Here is a 22,977-nt window from a genome sequence, read left to right as displayed (position 1 = left end):
GCCGTAGGCGCAAAGTACCTACAGCCCGCAGGGGTTTCAAATGTTAACGCGAGACTGATATTTGCCACTTAGCTTTTTCTTTAGTAAATTACTCTATAATAGACTTATTAAATAGCAGAAAAATACTAGATTTAAACTCTTAAGATCTATATCTAGAATATTATCTATTTTTCTCTATTATTATAGCTTTAGAACCTATCTTTTTCTAGGATTATAAATAAACTGGAACTCAGTATTAAACTAACATTTGAAACCCCTGCGGGCTGTAATCCTTGACCCGTAGACTACACGCTACAACATTCTACAATCTGGCCAAAGATTATTCGGTTTATTGCTGCAAGGGGCTGTCAATCGCACCACAAGACGGACCGTTTAAGATCTGTACTGGCGTCTAGATACCTAGTTCGCTTGTGTGTTGCACATTGTTAGTGGTTGGTGTCACAATGACCTGCATCGTATCCTTGGACAACTGTTGCGGTCCAATGCGTACCTATGGACATGCCGACATTGGTCCACAATTTAAAACACGCAGGAGCGCGTCGCAATTCAGATTTTTTGTATCAGCTTGCATTTTGCACTCAATCCAGCCACTATCCCAATCTCGCCCTATGATGATTGTCAGTCTTTAAACAAAGCATGGGTCAAGCTAAGCGAGGTGTCGCGTAAACAACGCCATTAACGCGTACATTAGTGTGATCATCTCCATGAACAAAGGAGAGGCGTTTTCGGATCCTTATGATAAATTTGCGTGCATATGTTGTGCAAATATCTTGTTTATAAATGTACAGAATCACGTCATGCGGCATGCATAAAAGCTTTTGTTGAATGATGTAAATTGCAATCATATAATATCAAGCCAGACTGTCCGAGTCTATGGCGTTCGCTCTTGTAGGCCTTTCCTGTCAATTCCTAGGCTCCTTTCCCAATCCCAATCCCAGTCCTCAAGTATGGCAAGCCGTGAACTCCGTGTAGATAGCAAGCGAAAACAAAATGCAGTGTAAGAGGTAAATCAACGTTCTCGACCAAGGCTTTCTTTTCCTTCCTTAGTCCATTCTCATATCCATATCAGGGACGGCATTGACAAGTCGAGGGGACTCAGCAGCGGAGAGAACCTCCATACCATCAAAGATAGGCGGAGAGCATTGAAGGTTTTGAAGGGCACCTTCGGCTGTCTGGCTCACAAGCTGGCCTTGTCGCAAGTTTTCCGCAAACAAGAAGAAACCCTCGTTGGCTTCCACAAGATATGATTGAAGACCGTTGCTTTCAAGAAGAATTCTGGCATTGGAAACGGGGAAGTGGTTTTCGATGTAGCGGGCCCAGCCTCGAGCGGCTTGTTGAATGTGATCTTGCTCGCTGATTCTTCGCCAACCAATGCCGAGGTGAAGAGTGAAGTTGTCGACAACGGGACCCTCGGCGGCAGACTTGACATCGGCCTGGAGGGAAGAGGTGCTGGTTGCAGGCTCGCTTGACAAAGTGGGAGATACGCGCTGCAACTTAGGGTTTCTGATCAAGGAGCGTGCCTCTTTGATAGCGGCTTCCTCAGCAGCCTTCTTCTCCTCCACCCAGGTACCGGACTGACTGCTCGCATCCATGACATAGCCGGTGCTCTTCTTGATGAGAGTCATACCCGGGCCGTAGATCCATTCTTCTTCAGGTTCCTCAACGGGCAAGGACTTGATGTCAGGCTCAAGGTTGTCAGAAGCCTCGTCCCGAGAACGCTTTCTGCCAGCTGCAGCAGGTCGTAAAGGCTGAGCGACTGCAAACTGGTTTGGCATAGGTGCAAATCGTGATGGTGGGTGGTGTCCAAAGCTTGCCATGCCCATGGACTGGTGGGCATGTTGGGGAGACATGGTAAGGACAGGAGAGGAAGAGTATTGAGAGCTGAAGTACGACATTGTGAAAAACGTCCTTTTTGAAGAGAAAGAAACTGGAAATGATGTTGGGAGGTTAGTAGTCAGCAATGTCAGGTTTCAAACCATCTATAGCGTCTTTGGTGCACGCGTTGGTGATGAGTTCCGTTGACTTTGAGACGGCAAGATAGACAATAGGGACAAGATGGGATGAAAAAGAAACTAGCCAAACGCGGTTCAGAAGGCCAGTGGAAGAAGCCAGGAGTGTCAGGAGGAGGGTATACGCGACAGGCGAGCGTGGGCAAGATAGGTAGGTACTGGGAGGTAGAGTGGGAGAGTTCGTGATAGAAAGAAAGGTTCGATGAAGAGATCGAAAACAAGTTGGAGTATGTGATGGATGAGTTGTGGAAGAAGAGAGGAGAGGACGGAATAAAGAAACAGAAGAAGGAGGATTAAAAGCTGTAAAAGAATGCGAGGGGACGACTGGTAAAAGAACCTGTGAGAGCGACGGAAGAGGGAGGAAGACGAGAAGAGAAGGGGCGTGAGTGTGAGTCCAGTGTGAGTGGCTCTTTACCCCAGGTTGAAGTGCTCTTTTTACCACCCACCCATGCAGCCTCACTCCGATCTCCAACAGCTATATAGCAATTGACACTGTACGTTGGTCTCAAGAACGGCGAAATCCGCAAAAAGATACTTAGAAGCAATAGGGCTTTGGTGGTAATCAGCTGCTACTCGTTAACAGCACTATGTAGTCAACTCGGCAAGCTGCAGTTGGGTCCATGCTAGACAGTAAGCACACAGTAGCACGCCATCAGCTTATCGCAAACCTCCCGGCCCTTAATGAGGTTTAGCTTGGGGCTAAAGCAACTTGCAGTTGCAGCGTCAGGTACGTACTCGCCGATGGTAAGTCCCACTGAAAAGTGCGCTTGACCCCTTCCAGGCTGCGTAATTGTTCAGGGTCCCATCCCCGTAACGGGAATAGCGTATCGGCGGGTCTCGAGCATCTCCCGAACGGTCATCTGGTTGGATGGCCAACGTTTTGGACTTTTTTCAGTTGCCCCGTGCCACTCTGAGCCGAGCCCGTAAGTCCAGCTCAGCCAAGTTTTTTCACCTGTGATCCGCTGTCGCCATTGACCAATCTAACTCCGAAGATATTCCAGCCTGATCCACAAGACTCCCGCCCAGTCCGAGTCAGTTTAAGTCACTTCAACTAGGTACGATTGGGCACAGGCAGTACGTGCCTCCTCCGAGCTTGTTTGCATGTATACGGAGTACGTACTGACCCTTTGGATCTGCTCAAAGGTGTGAGAAGTGAGTGGGGACTTCTTATTCTTTGTGCCTGAGGTAGCCAGGCACGTCCGCACAAAATTTGCCTACTGGAATTTTCGTTGCCGCGAGAGACTGGGCGTTCGTACCACTACGTACCAGTTGCAGCTGGAGCCCAGAGTCAGCCAGACCAACGACCGACAGAACATTCGGCAATTGTTTGTAGGAAGCCCTAGCTTAGTAGTTGCTGAGAGACCGCCCGTCTGAAACTGCACACTCGGTGGAATTTTTGATGTCATTCATTAATAGAGGTTGATTGAAGCTATGATGCGAATGTTCGAGTATACTGCTGCAGTCATCATCCATAAGCTGGCCAGGCCCCAGTTGCCATGAAACTATGCTTAATTCATGCCAAACCCATCTTTTCTTCCTGCATTTCTTTGCCAATCCTGTTGATCGCCTGACATCACAACGCATCTCGGTAAATCAAATAGCGTCAGTGTTTTGGCTGTCTTCGTATATTCCGTGCAGCTCTGGGCTCAACCCTACCAAGCCAGTATCGCGTCCAGCACGTCTTCGTCTTACAGTAACTGGCGCATCGCCTATATCGGCCACCATGCGTCTTCCTCGAACTGGCGCCGTATAAGCTCCGTTAAATCGGCTTTGATGACGGGCCTCTGGCAATTGCCTTGGTGTTTGTGGCTGTCTATTCACTGGTAGAGCATCACTGTATACGGACAAATTCCTTCGTGGGGGTGTAACGTTGAGCTCTTCTGCAATCATTGAGGCTATCGCCTCGACATCCACCTGGCGATCGGTAGTTTCTAAAGAGGAGTCCTGATGTCGTTCGTGAGTCGATCCTCGCTCCGAACTGCGCGTTGGTACCCCGAGCTTCGACTGTCAATCAGCTTGCTGTGCTCATTTGCCTTGGTGACATAGGGTCTTGATCTCGCTGCAGGCCACAACAAGCACTTGTTGGTGCAAAGAATGACGCATCCCAGCCAAGGGGCCTACTTACAACTGTCGCAAGAAGTTGCTGAACGGTCCTGCCATCGTCGTCACCTTGCTGAACAGCATGGTTGATTATGTTGGCGAGCCGTAAGTGAACAGGTAAATGAACAGCGTCTGCCTCTCCGTCGATATTGTTTCCAGCCAACGATGCTGGAGAAGTCAGTTCCTCTTCTCTCGGCAATGCATCTTGGCTCGACGAGCTACGGATTCGTTGTCTGCTAGTTGAGTCGGTATTTGGTGTCTGTGTACCTGTGTTCAAAGCATGTTCGAGGCTGGTTTCCTCGTTTCTCAATGCAGTGGCGGTCCTGTATCTCCTGGTCGCGAGGTGCTTTCTGTAACGGCTTCGGCGTTCGGTGTCGGTCATTTCAGACGCAGTAATCGTGATGGTGGTAGGCTTTAATCGGAACATGTTGATAACCTTGCCTTCGCCACCCAGTTCCAGTTATGAAACTACAGTGATGTTTCTACGTTTAGGACAGTACTAGTTTTGGTTGTTTGTTCTTTACAGCATACCTAGGTACTTACCTCTATTTCAGCGATTTCTTTAGCACCTGTGATTCAGTGCTTGAACCATCGCCATCTGATCGGGCAAGAACTTCCCACGTCGCTATGTCTACAGGGGAAGTGCGGTCGTCGCGTATCTGCATGCGAATTCATCTTTGTAAAGGGTATCTGGCGCGCCAGGAGAATAGATGGTTGAGAATACGCGTGGTAGTTAGGCTTAGATTTTGACTGTAAGATCCTCAAACTGCATGCAGCGGGTTATAGTTATTGTACACATCCTCACTCCGCGGCTGATGGAAAAGTAAAAGTGCCAAACAAGCAGTCAGATTGCGATGACATGAGATTCTTTCGTCTGCCTCTCTTCATCTTCTCCCCCCCTCAGACTATTATAAGTATTATTATCGAGGCGAAATGTGGTGACGATTTCCATGGGGATCGATTAGCAAAGGAAGTACGAAAGAGTCCGTGTTAAATTGCCTACCCGAGACACCTTTTTAGGATAAGCTCGGGACAGAAATCGATCGTATGTGTTGCGCACATGACAAGTTAGTAGCTTAGGTAGGTACTCACGGGTACCTACCTAGGTAGTATCTACTGAGGTACTTGTAGATGTATCTGATACGAACTTGGTGTGAAAAGGAAACGTTGATGAGGAAGCCAATATATGTACCCAAGCATCGACTTCTATTCGAACGACCTCCGAAAGGAGACCAAGAAGTTTAGCCCAGCCGCCCATACTGGAAGTTTCAGCCATGGTTTAGCGTAGTGATAGTCAGGTACCTGATGCATGGGGGCCGTCTGCGGCTCACATGGAAGTGATGTGTACCTTAGTAGGTTATCTCGTTGATTATCTACCATTCGCCTCAGCCAAACATCAGATTGTGAGTTTTTCTTGGGTCTTTGCCTAGCTAATACAGGTAGTTAACCTATTATCAAGCACCTCGATAGATAGTATTTATATGCCTGCCTTAAGGAAGAGACTTCCGCTGCTTGATAGGTACAGGTAGGTAAGCACCTATGTACTAGACCCCTACTAATCTACCTGTGAAATGCCAAATTTATGTTGGAAAGTTATTCAACATGTCATCTGCTTCTGCGTGTATGAGCCGGGTACTTATCTGAACATCTCTACCTATGTAACTTATCTCATCTGGTGATACCTAGGTACCTACCTTGGTAGATACCTACCTAGTACCTACTATCTAGGGGGAGAAACAAAACTTCGGACGTCAGACGCCCAAATTCGCCCTAGCAGCGTCCGACGTCTTAATTCCCCCCGAGGACTATGTAGGTAGGTACCTGTAGGATATTTTGATCTTCAGTTGCTAGATATGGATGTATTTCTGGATAATCAAAAGTCAGTACTAACTAAAGGAGTCAAGTTATTAGGCTTTGAGGAACACCCACATCAAATAGGTAACTAAAGGAGTGTTTTTACTTCGCTCGTTCACTCCCTGGTACACACGCTTTTAACCGTTGAGCAAAACCTCTAGACAAAATACAAGAAAAACGGAAGTTCGCTGGGTTCTCCTTTACTGACCCCTTAAGTTTAAAAGACAAGGTTGGCGACGGCCTAAGTCGTCCGTCGTCTTTCGCTTCTCTGTACGGTCGTAATCTTGAGGTGGGCTGGTACTGAGCTGGGGGTTAGGTAGCCTCGTACCTCAGGGATTTAGGTACAGGACTGTCAATGGACCGCTGCTGGCCTGGCTGTGCTCTAGGTACTTTTTTTTACTCAGACAGGTAGGTACCTAGGTAGGTAGGTCTCCATAGTTTACAGCCCGCTTCCCGTACAGTACAACGCAACGCAACGCAACACAATCCAAAGCGCAGCAACAATCCGTCTTTTAACAGTTTGTCGCTAAGCACCTCACCTGTACCAACCTCGTATTTCACCTTGACATTTCTTGTTCTCAACTCCAACGTATATTGTTCAACATCGGTGATGCTCCAGGGTTCAAGCCGCCGCCAGTGGCCGACTGTCCCTTGCTCACGACTCGCGTTTCTCCTTCCCGTGCGAGTCGAGCTTGAGCCTGCCCACTTCCCCTGAGCATCTGCTACAAGGCTTCTCCATCGCCCACCATGAATGGGGACCTGAGCCTTTCTCAGGCCCTAGGCGGACTGCGCATCGCCAACCCCGACGACGCCGCTGAGGCTGTTAACGCTTCATCAACTACTCCCGTCGGACCCGATTCCGCTGTTCGAAATACGTCCCTCTCCGCATCAACGTCAACCTCCGCCCTCCCCTCTACGCCTCAACCAACAGTCACATCGACAACGTCCTCACCTTACGATGCCATTCGTCTTGACCCTATAGATGCCGGCGTCGAATCATCCCTAACCGACCCCAGACTCATCCCATCTGTTCAGTCAACCGACCTTGCTTCAGAAACAAGTCCTTCGAACGGTCCTTCGCAGACATCATCCCAAACGGAGGCCTCGAGAACGTCTATTTACGGCATGCCCAACGTGTCTGAACCTGGCTCCGGTCTCTCCTATCCTGCCAGGGAGTCCAGCCGACGAGATCCCCATCGCTTTAACAAACCGAGTCGACCAGTATCAGGCTTAAACCCTGGCGGCAGTCCGCTACCACCTCGAGGGAGCTCAAGAGGCATGGGTGTGGGATACGCAGCCGGGCCTGGCGGACCACAGCCGAATCAGCCATACGCTGGTGATGCGCCGGTTCCCACCAGCAGAGAAGACTGGCAGGAGCGCGGAGCTGCTGTAGGAGTTCGGCGAGAAGTTGATGCGAATGGGCGTACCGTTGTCCGACAGGTCAAGAAGGGCGTTCGCGACTTTTCCTTTGGACGTACTCTCGGAGAAGGCTCGTACAGCACAGTATTCATGGCGACTGATCGACAAACACTGAAAGAATACGCCGTCAAGGTGCTTGAAAAGAGACACATTATCAAGGAGAAGAAAATCAAGTATGTCAACATTGAGAAAAACACTCTCAATCGACTTACCGAGCATCCTGGCATAGTCCGATTATACTATACATTCCAAGACGAGACATCCCTCTATTATGTTCTCGATCTATGTAACGGCGGAGAGCTTCTCGGTGTCTTGAAGAAGACAGGCACTTTCGACGTCGAATGCACTAGATTTTACGGTGCACAAATTCTCGATGCCATTGATTACATGCATTCTCGGGGTGTCATCCACCGAGATCTAAAACCCGAGAACGTATTGCTGGATGATCAAATGCATGTCAAGATTACGGATTTTGGAACTGCTAAATTACTGAAGGACCCCCGAGAAGATGGGTCGTCCACATCTGCCAGTGGTGTCCCCGACCCAGGACGCGACGAAGATAGCCGTGCAGCATCGTTTGTTGGCACCGCCGAATATGTGAGCCCTGAACTCCTTACACATAAGAATGCTTGTAAGGCTAGCGACTTGTGGGCATTCGGATGCATCATATACCAACTCTTGGCTGGCCGACCACCTTTCAAAGGCGGCAGCGAGTACCTTACCTTTCAAAAAATCGTTAATCTCGAATATGAATTTCCTCCTGGGTTCCCGCCAGCTGCTCGAGACCTCGTGGAGCGTTGCTTAGTACTTGAACCTGCTAGGCGACTCACTGTTGAGCACATCAAGAACCACGAGTTCTTTGATGGACAACCCTTTGGAAAAGGTCTCTGGAGGACAAAGGCACCTCGCTTGCGCCCTTATGTAGCGCCTCCGCAAGAGCCACAGGTCATCCAGCTTAACGGCTTTTCCAACTCTGCAAACCCGACCAACAACTCGAGAGCACCCGCTGGGCCCCAGGCCACCCCTTCTAACGGGAGCAATCGGCCTTCTAGAATAATCACCGAACTCCCTCCTCCCACACAACTTGACATTGAATGGTCGCCTGTATTGACTAAGAATAACGAGCGGATTCTCAAGCTGGGTGACCTTATGGTGGTCTCAACGCCTTTGCCATCAAGCCCCCACGGAAAGGAACCAGGAGAAGGACATAAGAAGTTGTCTCGTTTCTTCATTGGAAGCACAACAAAGAAGCGCCAGCGCCTCGTCATGATTACATCAAGCGGCCGAATTGTGCTTGCTCCAGCCGGCGGTGAAGAGAAACGGGCAAAGCAAGAGCTGTCATTGTTAGTTCCAGATTGTTCCTGGAAGACTCAGGTCGATGCAAAGGGGCAAACCGTATGGTGTGTCAATACAGTAAGCAAAACCTCCCACCTGTGGATACTTTGAACATTATGCTTACAACCACATACAGGGTGGTCATCATTACACATTTGAAGAGGCCAAATCCTCATCAACCCCACCGGAAGGCGGCTCAGCCGCCGCCGATTGGGTTGAGTGCTTGGAGCGGGCCAGAGATATGGCGCTTTCCCAAAGCATGGTCACTTCTTATGGAGGCGACAGTGGATTTGCTGACATGTCGTCTCAAGTATCGAGTCCTTCGAGTACGTTAGGGGGGCCGGGCAACTATTCTGAAGGTTTCGGAATAAGTGATCGACAGGGACGAAACCATCTGAGTAAGAATCAGGGTAATGCTGAAGATCCGGCACCTAAGCGCAACCGGTTCAGCAAGAGACAATCAAGGAATGGTCTCGGCTCTGCATTCTGAGGAGTTACCGAACGACAAAACTACATGGACGAATTCGAGGTACTTATGAGCTGCAGACTACTACTCTTGTCGATCTCATTTGGCATTTAACCCCTCGTCGATTACATCCAGTAAGTAGATGGCATTGAGAGCGTGGCGTCTTAATTGAGGAGTTTTAATCATCTGAGCGGACTGGCCAATGCATTGTTTTGTGGTGCATTTTATTTGAACTGGGGGATTGGAAGAGGAAGAAGGGCACAGCAGCTACGCGGTTGTTGATGGATGAATTACATGGTCCAAGACTTCTAGATTTCAAGAAGCTCAATCACTTCACCCTATGGCTATATGCAATTGTTGGGGAACTGGCCTGCCTTTTGCTTGGTGTATGCTCGCGCAAAGTGTTCGTGGAGAGGGCACAATCCGAGCCCTCTGGGAACTCTTTGAGATGAACAGCGTCGAGGACCCAGTATCTTCTAATCACAATACAAAATAGCACGTGCTGGCGAAAAGAGGCCGATTTATAGTCGGATCACTGGTTTTACTCTACTGAAACAGTTATCACACTACCTTCGTAGTTATGGAGGGGAGCACTCGATCGATGTGTGTAATGTGTTTAGGTTCTAAAGAGAAGAGCCTACCTAATAATTAAATTGATTGTCGGGCAGATATCAGATCCCTAAAGGCTAGTATGGGCTACCTTTTAGTAGTTTCGAACCACGACGTAGACCGTACATCTTCAGTTATGCGACATGGTGATTCTTGGAACCATGGTTCATGTCAAGCTGATTGTATGGGGCAATTACCTGGACATTTGGGGTTTAGGGGGCGTTGTAGTTGGGTAGCGCAATACGTGCCACAATTTGACAGATCACGTGAGCATTCCCAGCTATCGGTTTCTCGCGGCGCAATATGATGCGACGCGACACGATCAACGTGAAATTCCACCAGCCGACACCTATCGAACCCAACGCAAGACCTTGAAATTTCGGCAAAATGCAGCCCCAATATCGCGCCTATGCGCAGCAGGTCGCTCAACGGTCACCTCATGCGACGAACCAGCGCCGAGGTGGAATTGGTACGCTCTTTATTAACACCATCTATACCGTTGCCAATCCCAACACCGGGCACATCCCATGTGTCTGCCTGCTAACAGTGATCTCTTATTAGGTCCTATGATGTCTTCCGGACCTCACCCTTCTGTTCCCCTCACACAGGCACAGGTTGCCCAACAACAACAGGCTCAGGCCCATGCCAGTGAGCTTGCTAAGCGACGTAGTCGAAAGCCTACCGACAAAAACATTCCTGAAGGAGTCGAGGATAGCATTATTGATGCAGATGGCGTCCAACGATACAAAGACCTGCGGGATGTCGAGCGACGTCTTGATGCAACTATCACGCGAAAGCGCCTAGACATTGTTGATTATACGAGCCGCGGATCCAAGGTTAGTTAATTGTTCGGGCCTGCTATAAGACACACATTGAATGATTATCCAGAGATACAAAACATTGCGAATTTGGATCAGCAACACGGTTGAAGATCAAATCTGGCAAAGTAACGGACTGAACTCCGACTCATTCGACTTTACCCCCAGTATGGAGGCTTCTTATCGCGTCAAAATCGAAGGCCGTCTCCTTGACAACGAAGACGAGGAAACCGAGCAGCCCCCGACCCAGGATGCCGTGAATGAGGAAGGGAAGGACTCAAATGAGTCGGCTGCCAAGCGAAAACCCGCAGAGAAACCTCGATTCTCGCACTTTTTCAAGTCGCTAACTGTCGACTTCGACCGATCATCCCATTTCCGAACTGGTAACGACCAAATAGTCGAGTGGAAAAAGCCCGATGCTTCCGCTCGAAACCAGCCCGCTGCCAGTCTCCCTACTGCAGCAGACTTTGATGAACTCACCTTCAAAAGAAATGGAGACGAAAACCAGAACATTATCATTAGTCTGTTCCGCCAAGAATCCCCCGAGAGATATCAGTTGAGCCCTGAGCTTGCTGATGTCGTGGACATGAAAGACGCCACCCATCAAGAGGCGGTCATGGGTCTCTGGGAGTACATCAAGTTACTCGGACTGCAAGAAGACGAGGAAAAGCGCAATTTCCGCTGCAACGAGCCTCTCAAGAAGGTTGGGTTCTTGCTAATATCTGCTGTGAATACAATACTGACTATAGATATAGGTCATAAGACAAGGCGATATTGGGCACATCCCTCTGCTCAACGATTATGTTCAACATCACCTTCGTCCTCTTGAGCCCATCCGCTTACAGTACACCATCCGAGTTGACCAGGAATTTCACAAGGACCCACAACCCACGATTTATGATGTCCAGGTCCCCGTTGAAGATCCGCTTCGTGACTCCCTACTGCCTCTGCTTAACAACCCGCAGTATATCACAATGCTCAAGGAGGTGACGGGGCTTGACGACCAACTTGCTCGCGTAGTTCAAGCGATCGCTGTATCAAAGGCCAAGCACTCCTTCTTCGAATCTCTCAGTAAGGATCCGGCCAACTTCATCAAGAACTGGCTGAGCTCGCAAAAGAGAGACCTGGAAGTGATTATGGGAGAAGCACCAAGAGGAGGCGGGGAGCACGCATCGGGCGATGAATGGCGCCGCGGTGGAAAAGATAGTGTATGGGCCACCGAGAACGCTCGCGAGAGCGTCAACGTCTTGCTCTCCAAGCAGCGTTGAACAAACACTGAGTGCCATCAGTTTGCTAAACTGGCGAATACCGACTGCACTGGGAGTTACTGAATTTTAGACTACATACTGGGAATAAGGGGCGTTGGGAGCGTCTTTTGTATAATAATATCAAGAGCCAAGATCGGCGGAACGACATTCGTGTCCTGATGCAGTCAATGCCACGGCCAAGAGCGCTAAGATACTGTAGGGGGTAACAAATATGAGAAAGGGTAAAATATGCAGTGCCATTGTGATAGAACAGAAAACTGCGCTTTTTCGGCCTCAAATGCCGTCGCCTATGAGTGAAAAGTACGGGGAATTGCCGTCTGATTGCAAAAATGTATGGTGAGGAGATGTCATACCGCATCGAGTACTACCGGTTACCGCTGAGGAGGAACAGGAACGGCTGGCATGTTGCGTATCTGCTTGATCAAAAACTCTCTCTCGTCGATGAACTGCTCGTCATCTGTCCGATCCTCAAGAAAGTGGGAAAGGAAAGTAAGGAGCTTATCGCGGTTCATGAGAAGTATCTTCTGGACAGCAATGGACTTGTGTGGGTTGGCAACAAAGACCTTGAATACATGGAACCCTTCGTACTGGACCATTTTCCTATCATCGCGCAGGAGGTTCATGCATATTTTGAGGTGCTCGCCACGGTCAACATAAGCAGTCATTACGCTATAGTTGGAGCGATCCAGCAGGATCTCACCCAGAAGCTTAATTGATTGACGTTTGGTCACATAGCTGTTCGACTGGACCAGGATATTGTTGTATTTGTCGAAGAAAAGTTCGAAGTTGGCGGATAAGTACCTAGGTACGAGATCCTTGTGGCGTGTCAGGAGTTCCTACACGGGAGTCAGTGTCTGCAAGCAAAGAAGCCAAGATGTGACCAAGGAAAGCTTACCCGGAAAGTAGTAAAAGCATCGGCTGCCACCTCGAAGGAGCTCTTATCTACCCAATCGAAGAATCTCCAAAATACGCCTCTGCCACTTTGGGGCCGGTCACGGTCAATGGCGTTAAGTCCCTTGGAACTTGAACCAGGCTCGTCTCCGTCATCGTAGAGAATGATAGCAGCTGCCGCCTCGTTCTTTAGAAGCTCTCGCAGTACAGAGCCAGCTGGCGTGGCGCTCTCCTTGTGGTCGTAGCCACGACATAGCTCAACTAAAACTTGAGGACGGTTGCACACAACGTAAGACAGTGCAAGAGGATCGCTCTTAGGGGCGGCGGTGGCGGGGCGGAAACGGAAGACATAGGAGAAGATCACCTGCGTATCTTTACGTGACTCGAACGGCAAGCGGAAGAGGTTGACAGCGAGGAGGTGGAGGAGATCTTCGTCGATGAGACCAGTTACAAGCTGCAGGATTTGTTCTGGGGATGTATCGGCCTCTTGGGAGATGTCTCAGCCATCCGTCCAGGGGTTCGCACGACAGGTAAGGGAGAGGGGCATACCAGGAGTGCCTTGAAGGATGGTCTTCATTTGGCTCAGAACTCGGGCAAGCTCTTCGGCCTTTTAGAGTCAGTATTTGGTGTCGAATCGATAGAATAGGGCCACTACCTTGGACGGACCTTGCGGCCCCTCAAGCTTCAAGACATGCTCGCGTGCTTGCTTGGGGAGATCAGCGACTGTGCGTGTCCGGGCCCTGCCAAACAAGAACGACATAGCTCGAGGTGATGGACCACAATTATATCAAGAATGCAGAGCTCTCTGTAGCAGGCAGGAATTCGGACACTGTCAAGATGTGGTTCGTATGTGATTATTTGGTGGTCGGCAGCATTCGACGTCAGGCTTGTTATCGATAGCGGTATGGGTCTCAAGGTCCTGGAAACATAAAATGTAGGTAAGTACTAGATTAGGTGAGCAACGCCTAATGGGGAAGAATCTCCAAGTCAGGAGCCACAAAAGCAAGCGAAGGACGAGATGGATAGTATTGACGGAATCTGGGCCAAGCAATGTCGGAGTGGGTTGACGGATGACGGTTGACAATGAAATAAATATATGGGCTGTTAATATAGCTACCTAGTAGGTAGGTACTAAGGTATATACTATACTAGGTAGGTAGGAAGATAACTTACCAAGGTTGCTTGGGGTTGTTGTTTGGATTCCATCTGCGCACGCGCCACATCAAGCCCCGGTCATTTTTAGTGTTAGAGCTTTAAAACGACACAGTCGCTAATCAACAGCCGTGTCTTATTATTTATTAGGTACCTGTTTGTCGTAGAACATTTGATGTATGGGACACATCGCTCACAAGCGTGATTGGTAGCTTAATTCCAGCAACCTGACTCACATCTGACTTATAACGGTAGCATCTCAAGTCGGGTTACTCACTTCACCCAGGAAGGGCCTCAATAAGCAAGTAATATAAAAGGCAGCCCCCGAAAGTCGGCGGGCATGGAAGGACCCCTCCATCCTGGGCAGCGCTGTAGGCCGACGCGGGGCACACATTTCACCCCACTTTCTGCCCATCCTCATTGACTCACCCACCATCCCAAGGCATCTTTTTCTTAAACCTGCCCCTCCATCGACGATTTGCATTGTCGCTTGGCGTACATTCTCAAGGTCTTCCGTGCGCTGACCAGACTGCCAGGCGTGACTTACCAAACGGTGAGTAAGTTCAAGGTTTTTTTTATTTATTTTACTATCAACGACAAACTCGTTCCTCCGTCCCTACCTTGCCGTTTTAAAGTATGTCCTGGACTGACTAAACCTGCGCTCACTTGTAGTCAAATCATCAGTCACCATGTCCATCGACTTTCCCAAGGAAGAGGAGGCTGTCCTCCAAAGATGGCGCGAGATTGATGCTTTCCTCCGACAGGTTCGTTTCCTGGATGACTGCCCTCTGCAGACTCTGTCGAATGATTCCTCTGACAAAAGTCACCATCATAGGTAGAACTATCTGAAGGTCGGCCTCGCTACACTTTCTACGACGGACCTCCATTCGCGACCGGCCTCCCTCATTACGGACATCTTCTTACTTCCACCATCAAGGATGTTATCCCCCGATACTGGTCCATGAAGGGCTTTCATGTCGAGCGTCGTTTTGGTTGGGATACCCACGGCCTCCCCATCGAGCATGAAATTGACAAGAAGCTTGGGATCTCCGGAAAGGCTGCTGTCATGGAACTTGGCATTGCCAAGTACAACGAGGAGTGTCGTTCTATCGTTATGCGCTATGCCCAAGAATGGCGACAGACCGTCGAACGGTTGGGTCGCTGGATTGACTTCGACAATGATTACAAGGTGAACAAACCCACAACCATTTGTATTGTATCAGGTCACTAAAGCGCATCACTACAGACTATGGACCCTAACTTCATGGAGTCCGAATGGTGGGTTTTCAAGCAATTATTCGACAAGGACCAAGTTTACCAGGGCCACCGAGTTATGCCCTACTCTACTGTCCTCACCACTGCTTTGAGTAACTTCGAGGCCAACCAGAACTACCAAGACGTGACTGACCCCGCGGTTGTCGTTACATTCCCTCTTGTTGATGACCCTGAAGTGAGCCTGCTTGCTTGGACAACTACTCCCTGGACGCTGCCATCGCATCTTGGACTTGCAGCGCACCCCGATTTCGAGTACGTTAAGATCCTGGATGAGAAGACCGGAAAGACATATATCCTACTTGAAAAGCTTCTTGGAACTTTATACAAGGACCCCAAGAAGGCCAAGTTCAAGATTGTGGAGAAGATTCTCGGCAAGGACATGCTGGGATGGAAGTACACGCCTCCGTTCAACTACTTCTACGACGAGTTCAAGGACATTGCCTTCAAGGTCCTGAATGCCACCTACGTTACTGATGACAGCGGTGTGGGGATTGTCCACCAGGCTCCAGCATTCGGTGAGGACGATTACAATGTTGCCGTCGCCGCAGGCATCGTTACTGAGAACCGACCACCTCCCGATCCTGTTAACGACACCGGCCACTTCACTGACCGAGTTTCCGACTTCAAGGGTATGCATGTCAAGGAAGCTGATAAGCACATTATCAAACACTTGAAGAACGCCGGCCGCATCGCCAACGAGTCTCAACTTAAGCATTCTTACCCCATGTGTCCTCGCTCAGACACACCCCTGATCTATAGGGCCGTTCCTTCCTGGTTCATCCGTATTCCCGACATCATTCCCGACATGCTCAAGAACATTGAAGAGACACGTTGGGTCCCATCATTTGTCAAGGAGAAGCGGTTTGCCAGCTGGATCGCCAATGCTCGTGACTGGAACGTCAGCCGAAACCGATATTGGGGCACACCCATCCCTCTGTGGGTCAGCGATGACCTTGAAGAGAGAGTCTGTGTAGGAAGCGTTCAAGAGCTCCGTGAGCTAAGTGGTTACGAAGGAGATCTCTCTGACCTTCACCGCGACAAGGTTGACCACATCACAATCCCTAGTAAAATGGGCAAAGGTCAGTTGAAGCGTATCGAAGAGGTATTCGACTGTTGGTTTGAGTCTGGAAGCATGCCATACGCCAGTCAACACTACCCCTTTGAGAATGTGGAAAAGTTCGAACAGTCATTCCCTGGAAACTTCATTGCGGAAGGTTTGGACCAGACCCGTGGATGGTTCTACACCCTGACAGTTCTGGGTACTCATCTGTTCGGCAAATCGCCATTCAAGAACTGCGTGGTCAACGGAATTGTGCTTGCAGAGGATGGCAAGAAGATGTCGAAGCGACTCAAGAACTACCCTGATCCTGCTATCGTCATGTCCAAATATGGATCTGATGCTCTTCGACTCTACCTTATCAACTCACCTGTCGTACGAGCCGAGCCGTTGCGATTTAAGGAGTCCGGTGTTAAGGAGGTTGTCCAAAAAGTTCTCCTTCCTCTCTGGAACAGTTACAAATTCTTCGAGGGCCAGATTGCTTTGCTCAAGAAGGTCGAGAATGTCGACTTTGTCTGGGATCCCAAGTTGGAGGCCACAAACAGCAACGTCATGGACAGATGGATTTTGGCATCTTGCCAGTCGCTGTTGGCGTTCGTCAACCAAGAAATGGAGGGTAAGTCGCGAACCCCATATTCTTATGATTCCTTACTAGTTTCACTCCTGCGCAACCCTTTTTACTGTTTCTGGACGTAGCTAACTTTATGCAGCCTACAGATTGTACACGGTAAAGACATAAACCCCCTATGTATCGGAATCAGAAAGGCTCATGCTGACTCTTTTTTAGGTTGTTCCTCGACTTTTAGGTCTCATTGACAACACGACAAACTGGTACATCCGATTTAACCGAAAGCGACTCAAGGGAGAAAATGGCCTTGATGACACTCTGCACGCTTTGAATGCTCTATTTGAGGTGCTCTTCACTCTTTGTCGTGGCTTGGCTCCCTTTACGCCTTTCCTCACGGACACCATCTACCTCAAGCTTCTACCTCACATCCCCAAAGAACTCCAGGGCGATGACCCTCGTAGTGTTCATTTTCTACCGTTCCCCGATGTGCGTCAAGAGTTGTTTGACGAGGAGGTGGAGAGACGTGTCGGTCGTATGCAGCGTGTCATTGAGCTTGCTCGTGTGTCGCGCGAACGCCGCACCATTGGTCTCAAGCAACCGCTGAAGACCCTTGTGGTGCTTCACTCCGACCCCCAGTACCTGGAAGATGTCAAGTCGTTGCAGAATTACATCAGCGAGGAGCTGAATGTACAAGATCTTGTGCTTTCTAGCGATGAATCCAAGTACAACGTGCAGTACAGTGTCACCGCAGACTGGCCTGTGCTTGGAAAGAAGCTCAAGAAGGACATGGCCCGCGTCAAGAAGGGTTTGCCTCTTCTTACCAGTGATCAGGTCAAGGGATACCTCCAGGACAAGCACATCGATGTTGACGGCATTCGACTGGAAGAGGGTGACCTCGTTGTGCGCCGAGGCGTCAAGGAGGACGAGTCTTCAAAGAACTTCGAGACCAACACGGATAGTGAGGTGCTCACTATCCTCGACACAGAGATCCACCCGGAGTTGGTAGCAGAGGGTCTTGGCCGTGAGATCATCAACCGTGTGCAGCGACTTCGAAAGAAAGCAGGACTCGTGCCTACGGATGACATCAAGATGGAATACAGAGTTATTGCTGACCCCGAGGACGTGGGCTTGTCAGGTGCTTTCAAGTCGCAAAGTCCTGTTTTTGAGAAAGCCTTGCGCCGACCTCTCGAGGAGGCAAGTGCTGAAACCCAAACCGAGGGTCTCATTGCAGAGGAGGAGCAAGAGGTCCAACAAGCAACATTCATGCTCAGGTTACTTAAGCTGTAAATGTTGAGAACCTCTTTAGAATCTTGCAGATTAGAGAAGTAAAATCAAGAGAACCAATTATGATATTGTTCAATATTTATGACAGCTACTCGTAAAAGCAAGTTATGGTTTCTTTGATGCTGCCTGGAGAAGGTTAGGAATTATACGATGTTTCAAGATCGAGACGTCTTACCAAATAACAATCTTTGAGCCTCATAAACTCCTTGACACACTTATCTTTGTGCACAGCGTTGTAGTCGACAATAATGCATTTACCATAAGACGTGGCCTGCTAGCAAGTTAGTAGCAAGATAAGGATGCACGAGTGAAGAGCCGCCTACCTCTCCAGAGCATTGTGAGACTGCTTTAGCAAACTTCTGGATAGGGCGAGTTTTTTGCTGGCTCATGGCGACTTGAGATGCGTGACGGCAGTGCTGGTAAGTTGTGTTGGAGCCCAGGAAAATTAAGTGGTGACGACTGATATCTGTCAAGTCAATCAGTTGCTGGCACACAGCCGAGTAGCAAGTACCCCACCAAAATGGTCTGTTTTTTTGTCATTCGAGCCCCACAAGGTCTGTGTCGGCAACAGGTCGGGCACCACACTTTACACGTCAAGCTCTGGGCAAGGATCTTTGACTGTATCGCGACCGCGTATGTTTTTCTTTGATGAATCTCACATTGCGCCTTGTTTGGATACCGCCCCCCTCATCAGGAATCGAAGGTGCACTTAATTCGACTGCGCCTCAAGTATCGCTTTTGTTTAATCTTTCTGGCTTCTTCTGATCGCGCGACTATTTCGACGCGCTTTCTAGAGACTCGTTTATACTCCTTTCAACAGTCTGCAGTAGCTTAATTGCCCTCCATCATCGAAGCAAAAAACTGCGCCTTATTTACTATGGGCCAATGACGGACGTGGGCAACTCGCCAAAGTTCCTCTGCTCATGCCCCCAAACCTCTCACGCCCGGTCTCAAATGCGACTTCACCAGCAGCGTCGATGTCACCGGCTGCGCATAGAGCGGTCTCGCCATCAGACGATGGCCGATCAAGTAATGCCAGTCGGGCACCGTCAAGCCAGGACCCATACTACTCCAACGAAGGTCCGTATCACCCTCGCAGCACAGCTTCAGCATGGAACTAACCATATCAGACATAGCTACACTGCATGCGGTAGTTGTCTCTGCCCAGGAGTTTCTCGACTCGGCGCCCGAACCCAAACCGCTACCGGCGGCTGCGTTATTCAAGGCATACGATGTTATACTCCCCACGTATGGAATCGATCCAGATTCAGATCATCACTTGTCAACTTTTGTCTTTCGCGTGGGCGGTGAGCAAGGCGAAGGCAGCTTGCTTGATAAGTTTCAATCCATCCTAAACCGTATGGGCATTGTGTTGGAGTTTGGTGATAATACGACAGCTTCGGTCCGAACTTCAGCCTCCCTATCCCCGGCCGCATCCTCAACAAGTCGTCAAAGTAATGCATCCATGCAACAGAAAGAGGCCCAGCAGGGCGGCCAGCAGAATGGCCATACTACCGCCGAAGTGGAAGCACCCCAGCCACCCCCTTCATCCTCTCCGCTTCCATCGCCTTCACCATCGCCGTTACCAAGATCACCGTATCACCAGCAAGATGAACAAGATTTCTCTGAAACTGACGAGGAGGATGGTGCATATGAGGAAATGCGAAAGGCAGTTGTATCATCAGCTATGAACCGTTGGCGTTCATTGGTTGCGAACCGTCGAGCGCAGCCCGCGCAACGGATACCTTCATTTCCAAGCATTCCCGAGGAAGCATCTACCGATGTCAGGAACTTTGAAGCTTACTCCTACGATGGAAAGCCCGCAGCGACTGTAAACGGAACCACAACGTCGGTGCAGGTGAATGGTATTGGGCCGCATAGTCAAACTTCTGTGAAGGAACCGACCGATATACAAGCAAAGCCAGTGTCGACTCAATCGTTCATACACCAGCCCCTTGCAGTTCTTAGCAACGCTATCCGGTCAACGGCAACCCTAATTCGAGATAATGCACCACAAGTTGTGCACGACGAAGAACACTCACTACATGATGATGAAGTGCCGCAAAGTCCCAGGGAAGGTCTCACTAACAAGGCAGAAGAAATGGAAGAGGCGCCATCCAATTATATACACCATACACAAGAGGTGCATTCCCCTACGATAGTGGCCCAGCCCAGCACAGTAAACCGTAACGAGGGCACAGCTGCTTATCATTCTACACCCCAAGAATACCCGGAAGACACGCCACCGCAGCAAGTAACGGCCGATGACGATCTTCTAACACCCGAGAAGCAAATTGAGTTGGAAAAAGAGCACAATCGGCTTCTTAAACGTGCCAGCAGAGCTCGTGAGATCTACCTTGCGAGCAAGGTCTTCAACCACTGGGCTGATCGTACTGCGCGCCGTCTTGAGAGAGATGCTGTCGCCAGACGACATATGATACGTTTTCGCTACTTTCGATCTTGGAGTCAAGCCCCTGCGCTTCGGGAGCCCACCATTGATCATATGAGAACGGCCGTCATGGTAAAAAAATGGCAACGGGGTGTCACAAAAGAGAGGAGACTCCAAGAGACTGCGCGGATGGCCGCTCGGGCCTACGAGCTTGGAAGAATCCAACATGTTCTCGATTGCTGGCATTGCCATCGCGTCAAACATCTGGGCCGCCAAATGACAGCTTCGCGTAGCAGATCAGGGGCGATCTCAAAATGGCTATCAAAGGCTTCTCATGATGAGGCCCTTCAACAGGCCATACGAATCCAATCAGGTCTGCGACTTAGAGTAGATGCTATTCACCAATGGCATGGTCATAAACAGAGGGAAACCCGGCTGTCAATTACTTCCCGGCGTATCGGGGAGATTCAATATTCGTTCACCTACCTACGAGAATGGTGGGACCAGGCTGAGACCAAACGAAAGGCGATTGATTATCGCCAGCAACTTGTGGCCAAGAAGGCCAACTTCACTTTTGACCAGTGGAACCTCAGAGCCAGAGCTCAAGCTTTTCAATGGAGGCGCGAATACCTCCAGGTCGAGCGGGCATTCGATCGATGGCTCCAGTGCGCGGAACAGGACAGAGACATGGCAAGGAGAACAGAAGAATACTATGAGGAACAGGCCAAGGCCAATGTTCTAAGGAACTTCAGAAGACTTCAGTATGATTCTTCCCAACTGGAACGCTTGGAGGCCCGAGCTCGTCTATATCTCGGAGCAACTACAGTATTGCGAGTCTTCGATCGAACGATAAGGAATCGTAGAGACCAAGACAAACAGCATATTAAGAGATATCTGATGGCACGATACACGCAAGTATCATCTGCCAGGAAGAAGCGCAACTGCTTCAATGCTATTGATAAATGGAAATCTTTGGCTGCGGAGGACCGAGTTGAAAGTGACATGGCACAGGAGCTGCTAGCCCGGAAGGTAGTGCACCAACTGACGTTGACAGTCGATACGTGGATAAACCAGGCGGATTTGGACCAGCGGCACATGCAGGCTTCACAGCTTCATCGCGCACATGAATGGTTAGAAGCCTGGAAGGTGTACGCCAGAGATCTTGAGAAGCAAGACACTGAAGCCTGGCAACTTTGGGCAGCTGACAAACAACGCCAATCCCTCAAATCTTGGTCGATTGCATCGTTGCAGCAGAGTGGACAGGCCCACACAGCCTTGGAAGTTCAAAAGAAGCACGAACGTGAGAGACGCAATCGAGTCTTGCAGTACTGGAAGCAACGAGACGACAGAATTCGTACTACTTTGCCTGAGACTCGCTCGTATCCAAACTCGTTACCTACTGCGTGGCCGCGCGGTGGCTGGAGGATGACTTCTGCAAGGCGCTCCATGGCCAATCGCAATGACCGAGGTTACGACTACATCAGTACACCACTTGAGACACCAACTCGATGGACTGGCCAGCCGTTCTCTATGTCGACGATGATGCCGCCAGGATCGATGGCGCCGCTTAGAGAGATCGACGAAAACGACGTAGCATTTTCGCTTGCAGGTGATGAAGACGACATAGAACTGCCAGCATCACCGTCCTTGAGGCCTGCCTCGAGAGGTCCTCAGTTTTCCTCTTTATCGTCGACAACTCCTATGGCACCAGTACCCTCGCATTTGGAGCGTGGCGCTCGAGGACGTGGCAGCGTGTCAGATCACGGCTTTGTCGTTGGGGGAACGCTACGGCGTTCGCGAATGCCAAAATTTGAATCATCTCAACCAGTGTCAGGACTGTACAAGGCTGACGAAGTTTCCGAGTCTGCAGGCTCTAGCCGAGTCCATGTCTCACATCAACCACTCGCTGCCAAGAGATCTTTCGGATTTAAGCCTCTGAATGGGCATACCATTGGACCTCAACCCTCCTCGCCAGAGCCAAATCTTCCAGCCGTGGGCAGTAAGTCCGTCGGTGCAAAACCATCTGATATGCAGTCCGCGCTCCCGTCACAACCCGCAAAATTTACACCAACAAGAAGGTCGGTGCGTATTCAATCGCCGAGAACATTGTCGGCTACACCACAAACTCGTCCACTGGGAATACCACGCAGCGACCAGTTCCGCGGTCGTTCAGGTACAAGCCGTTAGTGCAAAACAGTTATTCGTATATATACATACATGGAGGGCAAGGCAGGTGCGTGTGGAGATGGTTGTTGCAGTTGGGCAAAGCGGTCTTTGGCCAAGGATGATCTGGATGTGTTCATTTTACGTTGGATGACTTGTTTGATAGAAAAAAGGATACCCTTTCTGTTAGTTTCAAGCGAATGCATAACGGCGCTATGCCGATGGTGTTGGACAAGCGATAGTTTTGTTAGATTATTAGTTCTTGAGCTTGAAATTAGGTGTTTGTGAAGTATCAGTTAGCAAAATCCATGTCCATGGTG

At 49.6% G+C, this 22,977-nt stretch overlaps 8 protein-coding genes across 8 annotated transcripts; 4 read left to right on the top strand and 4 right to left on the bottom strand.

Annotated features, from left to right (window-relative positions):
• Positions 1 to 1,043: 1,043 nt before the first annotated feature.
• Positions 1,044 to 1,895, bottom strand: FPOAC1_009442 (uncharacterized protein; the record flags this gene model as incomplete). Its single annotated transcript, XM_044853868.1, has 1 exon — positions 1,044 to 1,895. One exon carries the CDS (start codon positions 1,893 to 1,895, stop codon positions 1,044 to 1,046), a length of 852 nt encoding a protein of 283 aa, XP_044706538.1.
• A 1,707-nt stretch (positions 1,896 to 3,602) lies between these two features.
• On the bottom strand, positions 3,603 to 4,536 carry FPOAC1_009441 (uncharacterized protein; the record flags this gene model as incomplete). Its single annotated transcript, XM_044853867.1, has 2 exons — positions 3,603 to 4,007; positions 4,135 to 4,536. 2 exons carry the CDS (start codon positions 4,534 to 4,536, stop codon positions 3,603 to 3,605), a joined length of 807 nt encoding a protein of 268 aa, XP_044706537.1.
• A 2,174-nt stretch (positions 4,537 to 6,710) lies between these two features.
• FPOAC1_009440 (uncharacterized protein) lies at positions 6,711 to 9,207 on the top strand (the record flags this gene model as incomplete). The annotated part of the gene is made up of 2 exons (XM_044853866.1): positions 6,711 to 8,795; positions 8,854 to 9,207. The coding sequence occupies 2 exons, from the start codon at positions 6,711 to 6,713 to the stop codon at positions 9,205 to 9,207; spliced, it is 2,439 nt and encodes an 812-aa protein (XP_044706536.1).
• A 972-nt stretch (positions 9,208 to 10,179) lies between these two features.
• Positions 10,180 to 11,878, top strand: FPOAC1_009439 (uncharacterized protein; the record flags this gene model as incomplete). Its single annotated transcript, XM_044853865.1, has 4 exons — positions 10,180 to 10,261; positions 10,354 to 10,628; positions 10,681 to 11,313; positions 11,366 to 11,878. The coding sequence occupies 4 exons, from the start codon at positions 10,180 to 10,182 to the stop codon at positions 11,876 to 11,878; spliced, it is 1,503 nt and encodes a 500-aa protein (XP_044706535.1).
• A 371-nt stretch (positions 11,879 to 12,249) lies between these two features.
• Positions 12,250 to 13,529, bottom strand: FPOAC1_009438 (uncharacterized protein; the record flags this gene model as incomplete). The annotated part of the gene is made up of 4 exons (XM_044853864.1): positions 12,250 to 12,714; positions 12,774 to 13,255; positions 13,319 to 13,376; positions 13,425 to 13,529. The coding sequence occupies 4 exons, from the start codon at positions 13,527 to 13,529 to the stop codon at positions 12,250 to 12,252; spliced, it is 1,110 nt and encodes a 369-aa protein (XP_044706534.1).
• Positions 13,530 to 14,610: 1,081 nt separating this feature from the next.
• Positions 14,611 to 18,108, top strand: IRS1 (Isoleucine--tRNA ligase, cytoplasmic; the record flags this gene model as incomplete). The annotated part of the gene is made up of 5 exons (XM_044853863.1): positions 14,611 to 14,685; positions 14,757 to 15,110; positions 15,168 to 16,869; positions 16,964 to 16,980; positions 17,041 to 18,108. 5 exons carry the CDS (start codon positions 14,611 to 14,613, stop codon positions 18,106 to 18,108), a joined length of 3,216 nt encoding a protein of 1,071 aa, XP_044706533.1.
• Positions 18,109 to 18,210: 102 nt separating this feature from the next.
• FPOAC1_009436 (uncharacterized protein) lies at positions 18,211 to 18,494 on the bottom strand (the record flags this gene model as incomplete). Its single annotated transcript, XM_044853862.1, has 3 exons — positions 18,211 to 18,231; positions 18,281 to 18,376; positions 18,429 to 18,494. The coding sequence occupies 3 exons, from the start codon at positions 18,492 to 18,494 to the stop codon at positions 18,211 to 18,213; spliced, it is 183 nt and encodes a 60-aa protein (XP_044706532.1).
• Positions 18,495 to 19,082: 588 nt separating this feature from the next.
• Positions 19,083 to 22,681, top strand: FPOAC1_009435 (uncharacterized protein; the record flags this gene model as incomplete). Its single annotated transcript, XM_044853861.1, has 2 exons — positions 19,083 to 19,185; positions 19,236 to 22,681. 2 exons carry the CDS (start codon positions 19,083 to 19,085, stop codon positions 22,679 to 22,681), a joined length of 3,549 nt encoding a protein of 1,182 aa, XP_044706531.1.
• Between the last annotated feature and the right edge of the window lie 296 nt (positions 22,682 to 22,977).

This window comes from Fusarium poae, chromosome 3 (assembly GCF_019609905.1).
Source record: "Fusarium poae strain DAOMC 252244 chromosome 3, whole genome shotgun sequence".
Taxonomy (NCBI): Eukaryota; Fungi; Ascomycota; class Sordariomycetes; order Hypocreales; family Nectriaceae; genus Fusarium; species Fusarium poae.
This window is presented reverse-complemented; position numbering and strand designations above follow the sequence as displayed.